Raw genomic sequence first — 15,989 nt, 5'->3', positions numbered from 1 at the left:
GCACGCAAGGTGCACTCGATCGCAGTACCAGAGAGTAACACAGCCAAAAGTTTGGCCCTGGGCTCGTTTGCACACAGGTTACAGTCGATCACAGTAACAGCATGTAAAGCAATTTTTTTTTTTTTTTTTTTTGGAATAAAAATGCAAAATGAACAGCAACTTTTTGAAATAAAAAGAAACAAAACAAACACAAAATATAAGTAAGAACACGCAAAGCACTACAGGAAATTAGGAAAAGTTTGGACACAATGGAAAAGAAACTAAGGGATAGAGAATTGTACCACCTTCAGTGGCCTCAGTACCACTGTTTTGAGGAGATGCGCTTGAGCCCCTAGACTGCTCAAATGCTTTTACTAGTAGCTGCAGTGCTACTAGTGTGGGGAGATGCACTTGAACTCCACAGACTGTGGTTCAAGTGCTCTTGGTGTTGCTGGGACAGGACTTAATTTTGAAGTATAGGTCAACAATTTATGTCCCTCATAAAACTCTTTTTGACATGCTTCTTATGATGATAAGCCTTGGGTCTTTTCTTGTGGAGCTTGGTATCCCCATTTGCTTCATACCGCAATTCTTCTAGTTAATGCAGCTGTAGCTTCCTCTTAGCACTTGGATATGATGGAAAGGGTTCAAGGGAGTGCTCTGCTTCAATGATGTCCTCAATAACATCTGCATAGATTGGCATAATGTTTCGCCTTGTGAACTTGTGAGTGAGGGGAGTCTTCAATGGATATTTATGTCGGTCCTACAAAACTGTCTCACTAACACCTTGGATTATACAAACATCAAAACATTCGAAATCATCTTGAGGTGATTTCAATGCATCAAATATTTTGAACTATATTGTCTCACCATTCACCTCCATATTCACAATACCCTTTTTCACAACTATTATAGTATCGATAGTTCTCAGAAAGGGTCTTCCTAAGATAATAGATAAAGGTGATGGCATAGGAGATTCTTCCACATCCAATACAATAAAATTAGCAGTTAAAATAAAAATACCTACCTTTACCAAAACATCCTCAAGTATACTTCTTGGTCTTTTGATACTTCTGTCTGCCAATTGCAAGGTGATCGAGGTTGGTTGAAGCTCCCCCAAACCCAGTGTCTCATATATAGTGTAAGGCAGCAAATTAACCCCTGCTCCTAGATCCAGTAGCGCTCTTTCAAAAAGGGATCCGGCTTAGGTGTGGTAGTGAAAAAATACCGCACCATGCGGTAGCCCAAAACGACCCAGTTTGGGGTCGTTTAGGGCAATAAAAAAATAATTTTTTAAAAGAAATAATATAAAATTCATTTAATATTAAAAAAATTCAATAATTTAAAAAATAAAAATATTAAAAAACTAAAAAACTCCACTGCACATCATCTTCATCTTCTCGTTGCTCCTCTTCTTCTTCTCCAGCTCGTTCATTTCTTTTCTTCTTTTCTTCTTCTTCTTCATCTCGCCCAATTTGCAGACCGGCTTTTTTTTTTTTTTTTTTTTTTTCACTACCATTGACCATTTTTTTTAAGGCAAGCAGAATTTTCCATACTTCATCCATGGAAAATGACAAAAGAGGAGGTGAAGATGGAGAAGTTTTTTGCTCTGATACGAAGCTTTATGGAAAGTTTTTTGCTCTGATACAAAAGCATATAAAACTACCCCAGGCCAATTACCCAGAAATCAAACAAGAGCACGACCCAATAAAACTCACAATCTTTCCAAAACCGACATTTTCTTTCCATTCCCCAACTTTTCTCAGTAACCAAACGGAATATCCACAAACTCAAGCTAAATCCAGAAAATCAATAGAAAAGAAACCCCCAAATTCAATACCCATATGAAATAGGACCTATAATTTATACCAATTGAAATGGAGTTTTGAGTTTAGAGGCCTTCGGGCTCCAGCAATGGTTCACCGGAGCACGCCTGCACTGCCCACGGTGCCACCTCTTCCTCTCTCTCTGCCTCTCGCCGCTCTCGGTTCACTCTCTCTCTCTCCGCCTCCTTCTCTCTCCCTGATATCTGTTTCTAGTTCTCCCTTCTTTTTTCTTTTTTTTAGTTTTTTTAATATTTTTTAATTATTATTATTTTATAATTTTTAAATTTTAAGAATTTTATATTATTTGTATTTTAAACATAGTTTCTTAAAGTGGAAAACGGTACCTTTTTCCACCAACCGCAGGCATGCAGTAGTTTTCACTACCGCATGCAAGCCGGATCCTTCAAAAAGATGGTCTCCTATCCTGCAAGGAATGGTAAAACTACCTGGATCTGTCAGCTTCGGTGATAATTTTCTTAACAAAACCGCACTTACCTCCTCTGTTAAAGCCACTGTCTCATGCTCCTGAAACTTCCTTTTATTAGTGCAACAATCCTTTAAAAATGTAGCATATGAGGGAATCTGTTTAATTGCATCTAATAAAGGAATGTTAATCTCCACTTTCCTCAAGGTTTCAAAAATGTCAATGAGTTGTTTTTCTTTCTTTGGCTTTACTAACTTTTGAAGGAAGGGTGGTGCATGCACCTTCTCCATTTTACTTACCTTGGATGTTGAGGCTTCATTTGGGGATGCTTGAGGTGTCTCTTCAGTTCCTATGACCTTGCCATTTCTGAGAATTGTGACTGCTTTCAATTGCTGGTGACCCCCTGGATTGGAGATTGTTTGGGATGGAAATTCACCCTGCTTTCTTTCACTTAGCTCCTTTGCCATTTGCCCCATTTGTACTTCTAGTCTTTGGATAGCTTGCTCGGTCATTTGAATGGACTGGTCATGCTTGGCATTGGTTTGTTGTTGTGCAATCACAAATTGGTGTACAATATTCTCCAGGTCATTCTTCTTCGGTTCCTGAACTAGTTGGACTGCTTGTTGGGGACCCCTCTGCTGCCCTTGAGGGTTTAGAGCATTCTGATTGTTACTCCATACGAAATTGGGGTGGTTACGCCACCCTGGATTGTAGGTGTTGGAGTATGGATTGTTCTTGAGGGGGTAATTGTTTTGTCCCACATAATTCGCCTCTTCTTGATCTGCAAATGGAGACAAAAGACAAGTCTTAGTGGTGTGATCAAATTGACAACATATGGCACATACCTGGATTAGCGTGTCTTGTTGAATAGGTGAGATGTTCTGAGCAGTCATGGCTTTGACAATCATATCCAGCTTTCTTTCCACAGTAGCCATCTGATTTGGAGATCCACCATTGAGGTTCACTTCATACATGCCTTTACTTTTTACTCCTCGCCTCCCTCTAGAGCAGAACTGCTGGGAGTGCTCACTCAGTGTTTCGAAGAGCTCCATGGCTTCCTCACTGCTCTTTTCCATAAGTGCTCATCCACAAGCTGAATCAACCATCCATTTGTTAGTATCATCTAACCCTTCATAAAAAATTTGTACCTAGTCATCTTGAGGGATGTTGTGATGTGGGCACTTTAGAAGCAATGCATTGAAGTAGTCCCATGCCTCGAAGAAAAGATCTCCATCTCTCTATTGGAACATTTGGAGTTCCCTTTTAAGCTATCTTGTCTTTTGAGTTGGAAAAAACTTCTTCAGGAACTTGGTGGCTAATTCCTCCCAAGTATGGATGGAATCTACAGGCAAAGAATTATACCACAGTTTAGCATTATCTTTCAAAGAGAAAGGAAAAAGGACTAACCTGAGTCTCTCTGGAGTTAGGCCTTGTATGTGCTACAGCTTGCATAGATCAAAGAACTCCTTAAAATGCAAGTTAGGATCCTCAGTAGCTATGCCCCTGAAGTGAGTCAATGCATTGAGTATTTGAGGAGAAATATAATAATTGCCTTCCACCTCCGGTTGATATGCTATGCATGATGGCTGGTTAAGGTTTGTTGGGATGAAAGCCTGTTTCATCGGTCTGCACACCAGTGGTGGATTCGCCTCTAGTGGTCTGGGCATTATTGGTGAGTTCTCTTGCAAATCTTCCATTGTTTCCTCAACTTCTTCCTCTTCTTCTTTGTCTTTAGGCCTTTGTCGAATTATCCGCTCAATTTCGGGATCGAGTGGAATGATGGTTGAATCTTGAGATCGACGACCTTGCATAAATTGAATTGCCTCTGCAATCAAAATAGCTTCAGTGCTGCTTGTTCGGATGCTCCCTGGAACTGCGCTCGATCGCAGGTTAGTGCGCTCGATCACACTCGGCCGCCGCTCGATTGCTGTAACAGAATGCTAGTGCCGCAAAACTGAAACAAAAAAGAGAACAGAAAAAATGAAGAAAAACGGAAAATATTTTTGATTTTTAATAAAAACAAAATTTAAAATTAAACATTTAAATAACAAAACTAAAGGAAAATAATTTAAAACAAAATTTGCCGCAATCCCCGACAACGGCGCCAAAAACTTGTTGTGCAAATATCTACCTAAATTAAATGGCAAATAATTGTACGTTATACCTGCAAGTGCACAAGGTCAACATTGTAGTATATGATGCAATTACGGGGATCATTTCCACGAGGATTGCTAAATTTTGCTTAAAATAAATTTCTTAAGTAAAACAAAACAAAGATTGATTTTGATTTGATAATAATAAAAAGGTAGGGCTTTGATAACTATAACTAATTATATTTAGATAATATAACAATATGCTAATGTTTTGATCATGTTATGTATATCTAATGTTTGTCAACCTAAGGGCATGGGTGTATACTCCTTAAGCTATAAATTTTCCTAAGCAACGAGTTAGGTATGGGTGTATACTCTAACTCTTTTATTTCTTAAATGATTTAGCATGGGTGTCTACTAAGTTGTTCTTTAAGAAAGCATGATTCTGTGGAAATCGACAAACACATGAGGCCTAGGGCATGGATGTATACTCCCGGTTCCCCATGTTGATTAACCCAAGAACCCGGTGCAGATTTCTTTTGGTACTTTTATTAAACCCAGGACTCGGTCATCCAAATTGATTTAACTAATTAGTCCATACCACATACATATGTTGATCAAGCAAACAAGTATGAGGAATTCATGAAAGCAAGAATTAATCAAGTTAAATATCACAACATGATCATCGCAAATGCGCCAATATTGAATATTAACTAAACATAATTAGGGCTTCAATCTAGCCCTACTAAGTAAATTAGTTACACATAAGTTTGATGTTAAACATCTTCATAAAATAAAAAGAAAGGAAAAGAATAAAACCGAAACTTGAACTTGAAGAGCTCCAATTCTTCTCCTTGAAAATTGTGTGTCTATTCTAGTGGTTTAAGGGTCTATTTATAAGCCTTAGGAATACTCTAGAAACCCTAAAAATTGTAGGGTTTGAGCCCTAGTTTGCACAAAGTTACAAAACCCTAGAAATTATACTTTCCATATCAAGGTTGGCGGCTAACTTGCTCATCACTCTTGGGTACGCTCGATCGCAGCCTGTGTGCGATCGATCGCAGGACTGCAATCGATCCTCTCGTGCTGGGCGCTTGATCGTAGGTGCCTTGTGGGCTTGTGGTCTTCACCTGTAGTGAGCTGTTGTGCAAAAATCTACCTAAATTAATATGTGAATAATTGTACGTTTTACCTGCAAGTGCATAAGGTCAACATAGTAGTATATGGTGCAAGTACAGGATCATTCCCACGAGGATTGCTGAATTTATGTTTAAAAATAGATTCCTTAAGCAAAAGCAAAACAAAGATTGATTGTTGAAGTGATGAAAATAAAGGGTAGGGCTTTGATATTCACCACTAATTATATTTAGCTAATATAACAATATGTCATGCTTTGATCAAGTTATACATATCTAATGTTTGTCAGTCTTAGGGCATGGCGTATACTTCTAAGGCTATAGATTTCCCTAAGCAACAAGTTAGGCATGGTGTATACTCTAACTCTTTTCATTCTTAAGGGATTTAGTATGATTTATACTAAGTTGTTCCTTAGGAAGGCATATGTTCTATGGAAAGCGACAAACACATGAGGCCTAGGGCATGACATATACTCCCGGTTTCCCATGTTGATTAACCCAAGAACCCGGTGTGAAACACATGAGGCCTAGGGCATGACATATACTCCCGGTTTCCCATGTTGATTAACCCAAGAACCCGGTGTGAATTTCTTTTGTTACTTATGTTAAATCGAGGACTCGGCCATCCAAATTGATTTAACTAACTAGTCCGTACCACATGCATATGTTGATTAGGCACACACATATGAGGAATTTATGCAAACAGGTATTAATTGTAACGAACCAGGGAAAAGCGCTAGCCACGTCTGGGCTATTACCCCAAAATGACTAGTCAATTTTAAGCTTCCCTATAATTCATTATAAAACTCAGTTTCACCTAGTAACTAGGCAATGTGGGACTTAGTACCCATGACTATCTTTATAAACTACCCACTCTATGTGGGCTTCTTCTCATCTTCCCAATATGGGACTGGGGTGTTACAAATAATCTAACAAAATTGAATGCTCATTTTCATTTACTAATTGTGAACTTTTAAACCTTTAAGGATACAAGGATGTATGGACGAAGACCTTGTGTGATAACAATGTTACTCACACTCCTTATTCATATTCAATGTTATCCTATGACCATTTTACATATAAGATGAACATTTATACATTTATGTAATACTCATGTAAAATATAATATATGTCATAGCTCATGGATGATATAATGAATAAACAATGTATTCATATCTAAACATGAATGTCTTCATAAATTTAAAATTCACTGGGGTTATGGGCATAATCCTAACAGTCCATCCCATATCAATTGGGGTGTTTTGTGAGTGGGCTAAGGTGAACCTGAGAATGGAGGTACAAGCGCCAAGACTCGCTACGGTGATGGAAGCAGTCAGGCTAGCACGATTGTTTGAAGCTCGCAATCAAGGGACTCGAAATCTTTTTGGCATTAAAGCCCAAACCACCACCTTTAACAACTAGCCGGTTCTTTATTTTGTTCTGTTTTTTTTTTAAAAAAAAAAAAAAAAAAAAAATGAACAAGTAGTCCAAGAAAAGAAAAATAAAAAACAATTAATAGCATAAACAATCAATATAATGTGCTTAGATCATCTCATCATTTGTCTACATGCACTTATAAGACAATAAAGTATCTAGGTAAAAGTCAATAGATCTCCTTCCAAAAGTCCATAAACTGTTTTTTTTTTTTTTTAAGACATATTTTCTCAAAGATACATTCTTATAAATATATATAATATATTAATGTTTGAGATCAATTGGGGTTATTATATATAAGCCCAACAACCACTTTATTTAATCACCTATATATATATATATATCCTCACACAAAGTAGTATAATAATTAATTAATTAAGTACTGGTACTGGTCGTCTTGGGTAGTTTCTTGACGAGTGCCTCGTGGATTCTGAGACCTCCCTTCCATTTCCCGCTCCACACTTCGTACAAACCGAAGTAGAGAGTAGTGGTTTCATTGGAGGCACCTGAAGCTGTTATCTTAAGCGACGGGTCAGGAATTGAGAAAACTTCTCCGGCTGTTGTTGTGCCTTTGTCCAAGGTTGCTCTTTTCCACGTGTACTTTCCCTTTTTCCCAAACTTGGCCATCACGTAAACCGGACACCCATTCCACCCAAACGCGTCCGATGCCAGGGATACCTTGAACGTTACTTCATACTGCTCTCCGGCCGATAAGTCGATTGAACCGGTGACCTCCAGCCATGAGACCTGTATCAATTCCACATACGGAGTCCTACAAAAAGAAAAAAAAATTAAAAAAGGTTTTTAATATATAGCATTAAGAATAAATAAATAAATAAAATTAATTGAAACTTACGAGTCAGATGGTAAGCGCCAGTAGCGGGATTCATTGCCCCACACGATATTCAGTTTTCTTGGAGGAATGTTAAACCCATTCTCCGTCTGTAGTGAAGAAAATATGGTCTTTATTAATTTATGTATATATAATATTATATCTTGAAGATTTAAAATTAAAAGTATTAATTCTATTATGTACACACACATATATATATATATATATATATATATATATATATATCACTTTACTCCTTAAGTTTTAAGGATTTTTCAATTTGAATACCAAAGTTTAAAAATTGGCAATGTATCTCCTAATGTTTCAAAAAATTTCAATTTAAATCTTCCATTACTAATATTCGTTAAATTGGACGGAAATTTAAAAAAAAAAAATAGCGTGAGAGTAATTACGTAATTTCATAAATTTTCATCTAATTTGAAGGAAATTAGTAACGGAAGGTTTAAATTGAAAACTTTTGAAATATTAAAGGAGTATATTGTCAATTTTTAAACTTTGGGGTTCAATATATATATATCAACAATGTAAGTTACGCATTATTTTTTAAACTATTTTTTTAACTTATTATTTTTACAAATCCAATAGATCCATCATTAAATTGCTCATATGGGTCTCACATAAATTAAACGGCAAATTCATCATTTCAACATGAAGGTAGATGAAAGATGAGATATGTAAAATGATTTTTATCATTTCTTTATATAAAGGTACGTACGTATTTGGTAGTTAACAATTAAGGCCATATTCATCTTTCACATATCTCATCTTTTTATTGAGCTAGCTGGTCCTTTGCACATATCAACATATCCTAATCGTGCAATTATATTATAAAATAAGGAAGTTCCAAATAAAATTAAAAAAAAAAAAAAAAAAAAAAACTCAAAAATCCTCATTATTTTTTATTTTCCTGTATTAATTAAACCCAATCACCTCTCATTAATTTGATACCATTGAATTCCTTGTGGAATCGCCTTCACCAACCATATACTATAATACACCCCACAGACCGACCTATAATTGTTACAAGTTTCCAAGAATTACAAGTTCATTTTACCAACCCATTTTTTGCAATATGATGTGACAACTATCGGCAACACATGACAACTCAACGAAATACAAGAAGCATGCATGGTTTTCCAACAATTCAAGATGAGATTTTGCAGATCAAAAATCCAATTTTAAATTAAATCGCAGAAAATACATCATTTGATAATGTATTTTTAAAAAACTTAATTTAAAAATGTAAAAGTAACATTTTAAAATCATAGACAATATAGAGCATTTTAAAAAGCAAAACTATTATTTTAAAGGGCAAATTGTGATTTTAAAAATCGGGTTCTGAAATCGCACGTTTTAAAATCTTAATTTAAAAAATAAAAAAAATAAAAAACATGTTTTGAAATCACATAACCAAACAAGTCCATAGCTAAAAAAATATATAAAAGTGTATAATTGCATGCATAAAATAGGATATATATGCATACCTCTGGTACATTTATGCTGGGGTCTGCATCATAATGAGGTTTTGTAGCCATTTGTATGCGTTTTTCTTTCTTTCTTCTTTCTTCTTTTCGATCGTTTGAGAAGGTATGGATATATGTGCCTTGATGAGATGAGTCTTATATATATATATATATATATATATATATATATATATATATAAGGAAGAAAAGAAAAAGGAATATGTGTCTGCTTGAGAAGCTATGGATCCCTTGATGAGTGTTTTATATAGTAAGACAAGGAATATATATTACCTCTTTGGAAGATTAGCATTAATTGTCTTCCACGTGTAAAGTGCTGATTGGGAATAAGTGGAAAGGTATATTGGAATCAATTAGCTAGGGAATGCCATTGAAAGAAGGTGGTTTCTTAGTTGTATGAAAAAAGAACATATGTTTTGTCAATTATTCGCGCGAGCGCGCGCACATATATATATATATATATATATATATATATATATGTATGAAGAAAAAGAAAAAGAAAAAGAAGGGTGGGGGAAAGTAGTGGGTTCATATTTAGAATACGTGTAGAAGTGGGTCGTTATGGAATCAAAGCTTTTTTGGAGAATAAATGAAAAGAGACTTTCTTCCTTCAACTCTGTGTCCGATGCCTTCTGTATGGTTGATAAATTTCAGAGTCATAAAAACGACCACCCCTGTGACTGTGAGGCAATTTGGATCTTCTATCAATTTGGCTTCAATAAAGTAGAATAGCAAGTTGGTTAGGTAAACTTGTCGACTGTTAAGTGCTAAAATATTCATATTTTAACCCTTAATTTACATTTGTTAATCTTTTAGTTTTGATTAATTTCTGCCATTTTAGTTCTTTTATGTGCTTTCTTTGTTTTTGTAGGTTGTCAAAAGAAAATGAAGCAATCTCGGAAGTTTCGGGCTTAAAGAGTTATTTTGAGAAAGAATACAGGCTCTGGTAGTGCGATCGATCGTAGTGAAGTTGCGATCGAACACACTACAGGCGAAGACCACGAGTGCAATGTGTGCGCTCGTGCTCACCAAAGGAAGCCTCGATCGCACTAGTGATCAAGCGGCAGCACGAAGGATTGATCGCATACCTACGATCGATCGCACACGGGCTACGATCGAGCGCACCCGTGTGTGAGGAGCAAGTCAGCCGCCAGTCTTGATATGGAAAGTGTGATTTTTAGGGTTTTGTAACTTTGTGCGAACTAGGGCTCAAACCCTACAATTTCTAGGGTTTCTAGAGTATTCCTAAGGCTTATAAATAGACCCTTAAACCTCTAGAACAGATACACAATTTTCAAGGAGAATAATTGGAGCTCTTCAAGTTCAAGTTTTGGGTTTATTCTTTTCCTTTCTATTTTTATTTTATGAAGATGTTTAACATCAAACTCATGTGTAACTAATTTACTTAGTAGAGCTAGATTGAAGCCCTAATTATGTTTAGTTAATATTCAATATTGGCGCTTTTGTGATGATCATGTTGTGAGATTTAACTTTATTAATTCCTTATTTTCATGAATTCCTCATATGTGTTTGCTTGATCAACATATGCATGTGGTATGTACTAGTTAGTTAAATCAATTTGGATAACCGAGTCCTGGGTTTAATAAAAGTAACAAATGAAATCCACGCCGGGTTCTTGGGTTAATCAACATGGGAAACCGGGAGTAGACACTCATGCCCTAGGCCTCATATGTTTGTCGATTTTCATAAATTCATGCTTTCTTAAAGAACAACTTAATAGACACCCATGCTAAATCCTTTAAGAAAGAAAAGAATTAGAGTAGACACCCAGGCCTAATTCGTTGCTTAGGGAAATCAATAGCTTAAAGAGTAGACATCCATACCCTAAGGTTGACAAACATTAAGTATGCATTACATGATCAAAGTATTGACATATAGTTATATTATCTAAATATAATTAGTGGTAGATATCAAAGCCCTACCTTTTATTATTATCAAATCAAAATCAATCTTTGTTTTGTTTTACTTAAGGAATTTATTTTAAGCAAAATTTAGCAATTCTCATAGGAATAATCTCGTACTTGCATTATATATTACTATGTTGACCTTGTGCACTTGCGAGTAAAACGTACAATTATTTGTTTATTAATTTAGGTAGATATTTGCATAACAAATTTTTGGTGCCATTGCCGGGGATTGTTTGATTTTGTTTGGAATTTTTTTCTTTTCCTTTAATTTATTTTTTAATTTTTCTATTTTTCTAGTTTTTTCCGCAGTTCCTGTTCTGCCTCTGGAGGTGCGCTTGAGCGCCCAACCAGGGTGATCAAGCGCACCTCACAATGCGATCAATCGCACATCCAGAGAGCAGCACAGTTACTGTACTAATTATATATCTGATTTTTTCTTTCTCTTTTATTTCATGCAGGGTCAGTTGAGTCTGCATCTTCGTAAGTTTTATTGTTAATTGTGTTTTTTATTTTTCTTTTTAATTTTAACTTCTTTTTGTTATTTTATTCTTGTTTTCACACATGTGGGGTGGCATTCCGACACCCCGTAGACCATGTTCATGTTGCTATGACCCTTATCACCCTGTTAGAGAATGTCCTACAATGAGACAAACTTCTAACAAATTTTATGGACACATGAACACATTGTTCTCTAGACCAGGGAACGACCGCTATTTTGATTCCTGCAACCCATCATGGAGCCAACTGTCCAATCTCTCATGGCAAGCTCAAGCTCCTAGAATTCATGCTCCACAATCTCATGGACTGCAACATCACTCATATCAGCAATTCTATGATTATGCATACTCCTCTCAATCAGCTCCGCAACAACAATATCAAGTTGAACCACCTCCTCTTGAGTTTTCTGAAAATACATTAGCTATGATCAGTTCAGCAATTGAGGAGATGAAGAACTCTCATTTGAAATCAATTAAAAAGATGGAAGCCCATTGTACACAGGGAACAAATTTTCTCAAAAAGAAAGAGCCCTAAAGTCAGTGAGTTACCACTATTCATGGACATTATATGAGGACGAGAGTAATTGCCAGCAAGAAGAGAAGCCATCTCCACAGTTCTATGGTCAATTATATTCATGTCTTAGTCCCAGTCTGAGGCAATCCATTTTCAAGATAATAGCTCATGAAGAGGAACCATCTCCCATATATGACTATTCATATTCCTCTCCACCTCAACAATACAAAGAAGAGATACCTCCTTCAAAGAATTCTACGTTAGAAGAAGCACATGTTAGTTTAGAAGAAATAATATCAGCTTCTCTTAGCCAAATGGAGGAAAGAAATCGATCATTTGAAAGGAGGGAGAACTCCCGCATACAATCATTTGAAAGGATGGAGGCTCATCTCAAGCAAATATCAGATATCCTCAAAGAAGAAGAGTGTCAAGGTCAGTTGGTGGCCAATCCTAATGAGTACTACATGAAGGAAGAATGCACCTACTATCATGAGCAAGCTGTCACATTGAGGAGTGAAGAGGTGGAAGAGGGGAAGGAGGAGCTACCCGAAGTTACACAGGAGCCACATCAGGAAAAAGAAGAGAGCACTAAGATTTTTTCAACATTAGCTTTTATTCCTGAAACACCAAGAGGCCAAGAGAAAAGTCTATTAGAGCTACCACATGAGCAAATTGAGGACATCAAGATAAAAAAGCTCCCTAAGTTTTCTTCTTACCTCATTCCAGTTCATGATTCTCCACCGGATGAGAAACTGTTTGAGAAAACTCAGAGTGGTCCTCCTCGATCTATAGACATTCGGAAGCACTTTGCAGTAGGAAGAATTCATTCCCTTTGATGCAAGAGAAGAAAAGATTGGTGTGTCACGTTTAAAGTGCCGCAATCTGGCCGAAGACGTTAAACTTAACGCTCATGGGAGGCACCCCACAGCATATCCTTTTTATTTCCTTGTTTGGTTGTTTTTATTTTATTTTTATTATTATTTTCCTTTTGTTTTCCATTGTTATTTTAGTCATTTTTTTTTTGTAGGGACAAGTGTGCTTCAGCCCAAGTTTCGGGGTGTGCTATGAGCTATGCTATTCCAGACAGTTTCGTCCATATCCTGGGTAAATTCTTTCCATGTAATAGACACATTGGGGACAATGTGTAATTTAAGTTTGGGGGTATGGGAAAACTTTACACACACACACACACTTTGTCCCAGTTTCATTCTGATCTTATTTTTGTTGTTTCTTAAAAAGAAAAATAAATAAATAAATATAAAAAATGCATAATCATGTTTGTCTTAAAATTTTGGTTGATCTTAAGAATTGCGATTTAATTTCATTGGTGAGCCTAAAATTTTGAACACATGATCTAATAATTGAGTTTTTTTTTTTTTTAGTTTGGTTACTTGCTTAGGACAGTTGAGAATTCACATGTTTGATCTGATCTTACACAAGCACATTAACACATAATTTGTGGGGTATGACATGAAGTCTGATGTATGTGTTTCTATGTCTTGGGTGAAACTGGATGACTTATTAGATGGATACTTTGGCATATATTTATATATGTGATAAAAAAAATAATAATAAAAAAAAATCATTGATAAGCTTTTCACTAAGTAACTGGACCTCTTGCCTCGAAGCACTGAGTGTTCATGTCAAAAGGTGAAGAATTTTAATTTGATTAATGTCATGGTTAGTTTGGTTTTGTAGCCTTTTTTACTCGAGTTAGTAAGTCCTTAGGAGTGTTTTACGCCTAATGCCCTAAAACCACCTGGTTTGGGAGTCATTGACTTAACACTCGTTACATGGGTCAATTAAAAAGCTTAAGGAAACTAAACATTGCACAACCTGACCAATATATATATATATATATATATATATATATATATGCCATAGTTATTCATTCTAAAAGGGATTTCAATTAACTTTGAGATTCCAATTCATTGTGAAGATGGAGTTTATCTTTTTAAGCTTGCCAATGAATGAAAATCATGGTCTTGAGATTACCTTAATTTTTGGATAACATGAGCTTTTGCATGATGTTTGTGGGTAACATTTCAAGCAAACTCTCGCGAGACTCTACTTGTCCTCTAGGGAATCCCTAGGGATTTAAAAGGCTTGTTGCATACGCTAAATGCAATCGTACATCCCACGAAAGATGGATTTATCTTTTTGTTTTCTGTTTTTCCATTTAGTTTTCAGTTTCGTATTGCTAAGGGACAAGCAATATGTAAGTTTGAGGGTGTGTTAAGTGCTAAAATATTCATATTTTAGCCCTTAACTTACATTTGTTAATCCTTTAGTTTTGATTAATTTCTGCCATTTTAGTTCTTTTATGTGCTTTCTTTGTTTTTGTAGGTTGTTAGAAGAAAATGAAGCAATCTCGGAAGTTTCGGGCTTAAAAAGTTATTTTGAGAAAGAATACAGGCTCTTGTTGTTGTTACAAATATCTAACAAAATTAATAGGCAAATAATTGTATATTTTACCTGCAAGTGCACAAGGTCAACATAGTAGTATATGATGCAAGTATAGGGTCATTTCCACGAGAATTGCTGAATTTTGCTTAAAATAAATTCCTTAAGTAAAACAAAACAAAGATTGATTTTTGATTTGATAATAATAAAAAGGTAGGGCTTTGATATCCACCACTAATTATATTTAGATAATATAACAATATGCCAATGTTTTGATCATGTTATGTATATCTAATGTTTGTCAACCTAAGGACATGGGTGTATACTCCTTAAACTATAGATTTTCCTAAGCAACGAGTTAGGCATGGGTGTATACTCTAACTCTTTTCTTTCTTAAAGGATTTAGCATGATGTATACTAAGTTGTTCTTTAAGAAAGCATAATTCTGTGGAAATCAACGAACACATGAGGCCTAGGGCATGGGTGTATACTCCCGGTTCCCCATGTTGATTAACCCAACAACCCGATGTGGATTTCTTTTGTTGCTTTTATTAAACTCAGGACTTAGTCATCCAAATTGATTTAACTAACTAGCCCATACCATATGCATATGTTGATCAGGCACACACATAAGAGGAATTCATAAAAGCATAAATTAATAAAGTTAAATATCACAACATGATCATCACAAAGGCGCTAATATTGAATATTAACTAAACATAACTAGGGCTTCAATCTAGCCCCACAAAATAAATTAGTTACATATAAGTTTGATGTTAAACATCTTCATAAAATAAAAAGAAAGGAAAAGAATTAACCCGAATCTTGAACTTGAAGAGCTCCAATTCTTCTCCTATGAAATTGTGTGTCTATTCTAGAAGTTTAATGGTCTATTTATAAGCCTTAGGAATACTCTGAAAACCCTAAAAATCATAGGGTTTGAGCCCGAATTCGTACAAAGTTACAAAACCCTAGAAGTTGCACTTTCCACATGAAGGCTGGCGGCTGACTTGCTCATCACGCATGGGTGCACTCGATCGCAGCCCGTGTGCGCTCGATCGTAGGACTGCGATTGATCTTCTTGTACTGGGCGCTCGATCGCAGGTGCCTTGCGCTCGTGGTCTTTGCCTGTAGTGTGCTTGATCGCAACTCCCCTGCAATCGATTGAACTACCAGAGCCTCCAATTTTCCCAAAATAGCTCTTTTAAGTCCGAAACTTCTGAGATTGCTTCTTTTTCTTCCAAGGACCTACAAAAACAAGGAAAACACATAAAAGAACTAAAATGGCATAAATTAACCAAAACTAAAGTATTAACACATGTAAATTAAGGACTAAAATATGAATATTTTAGCACTTAACACACCCCCAAACTTACATAATGCTAGTCCCTTAGCAATACAAAACTAAAGACTAAATAGAA

At 35.8% G+C, this 15,989-nt stretch overlaps 1 protein-coding gene across 1 annotated transcript; it reads right to left on the bottom strand.

Annotated features, from left to right (window-relative positions):
- Nucleotides 1–7,243: 7,243 nt before the first annotated feature.
- LOC132172486 (protein PHLOEM PROTEIN 2-LIKE A9) lies at nt 7,244–9,341 on the bottom strand. Its single transcript, XM_059583997.2, has 3 exons — nt 9,230–9,341; nt 7,749–7,834; nt 7,244–7,664 (listed from the first exon to the last, which is right to left on the bottom strand). Exons 1-3 carry the CDS (start codon nt 9,278–9,280, stop codon nt 7,268–7,270), a joined length of 534 nt encoding a protein of 177 aa, XP_059439980.1. The 5' UTR covers nt 9,281–9,341; the 3' UTR covers nt 7,244–7,267.
- Nucleotides 9,342–15,989: the final 6,648 nt, after the last annotated feature.

The sequence above is a fragment of the Corylus avellana genome, chromosome 1, assembly GCF_965113065.1.
Source record: "Corylus avellana chromosome 1, dhCorAvel1.hap1.2, whole genome shotgun sequence".
Classification (NCBI taxonomy): domain Eukaryota; kingdom Viridiplantae; phylum Streptophyta; class Magnoliopsida; order Fagales; family Betulaceae; genus Corylus; species Corylus avellana.
This window is presented reverse-complemented; position numbering and strand designations above follow the sequence as displayed.

Excerpts from the sequence above, each read along its gene's own strand:
- LOC132172486 (XM_059583997.2), bottom strand. The coding sequence starts at position 9,280 with ATGGCTACAAAACCTCATTATGATGCAGACCCCAGCATAAATGTACCA. Across the intron at positions 7,835-9,229 it reads CCAGCATAAATGTACCAGAG|ACGGAGAATGGGTTTAACAT; the intron begins GTATGCATATAT and ends TCTTCACTACAG. Across the intron at positions 7,665-7,748 it reads TGGCGCTTACCATCTGACTC|GACTCCGTATGTGGAATTGA; the intron begins GTAAGTTTCAAT and ends TTCTTTTTGTAG.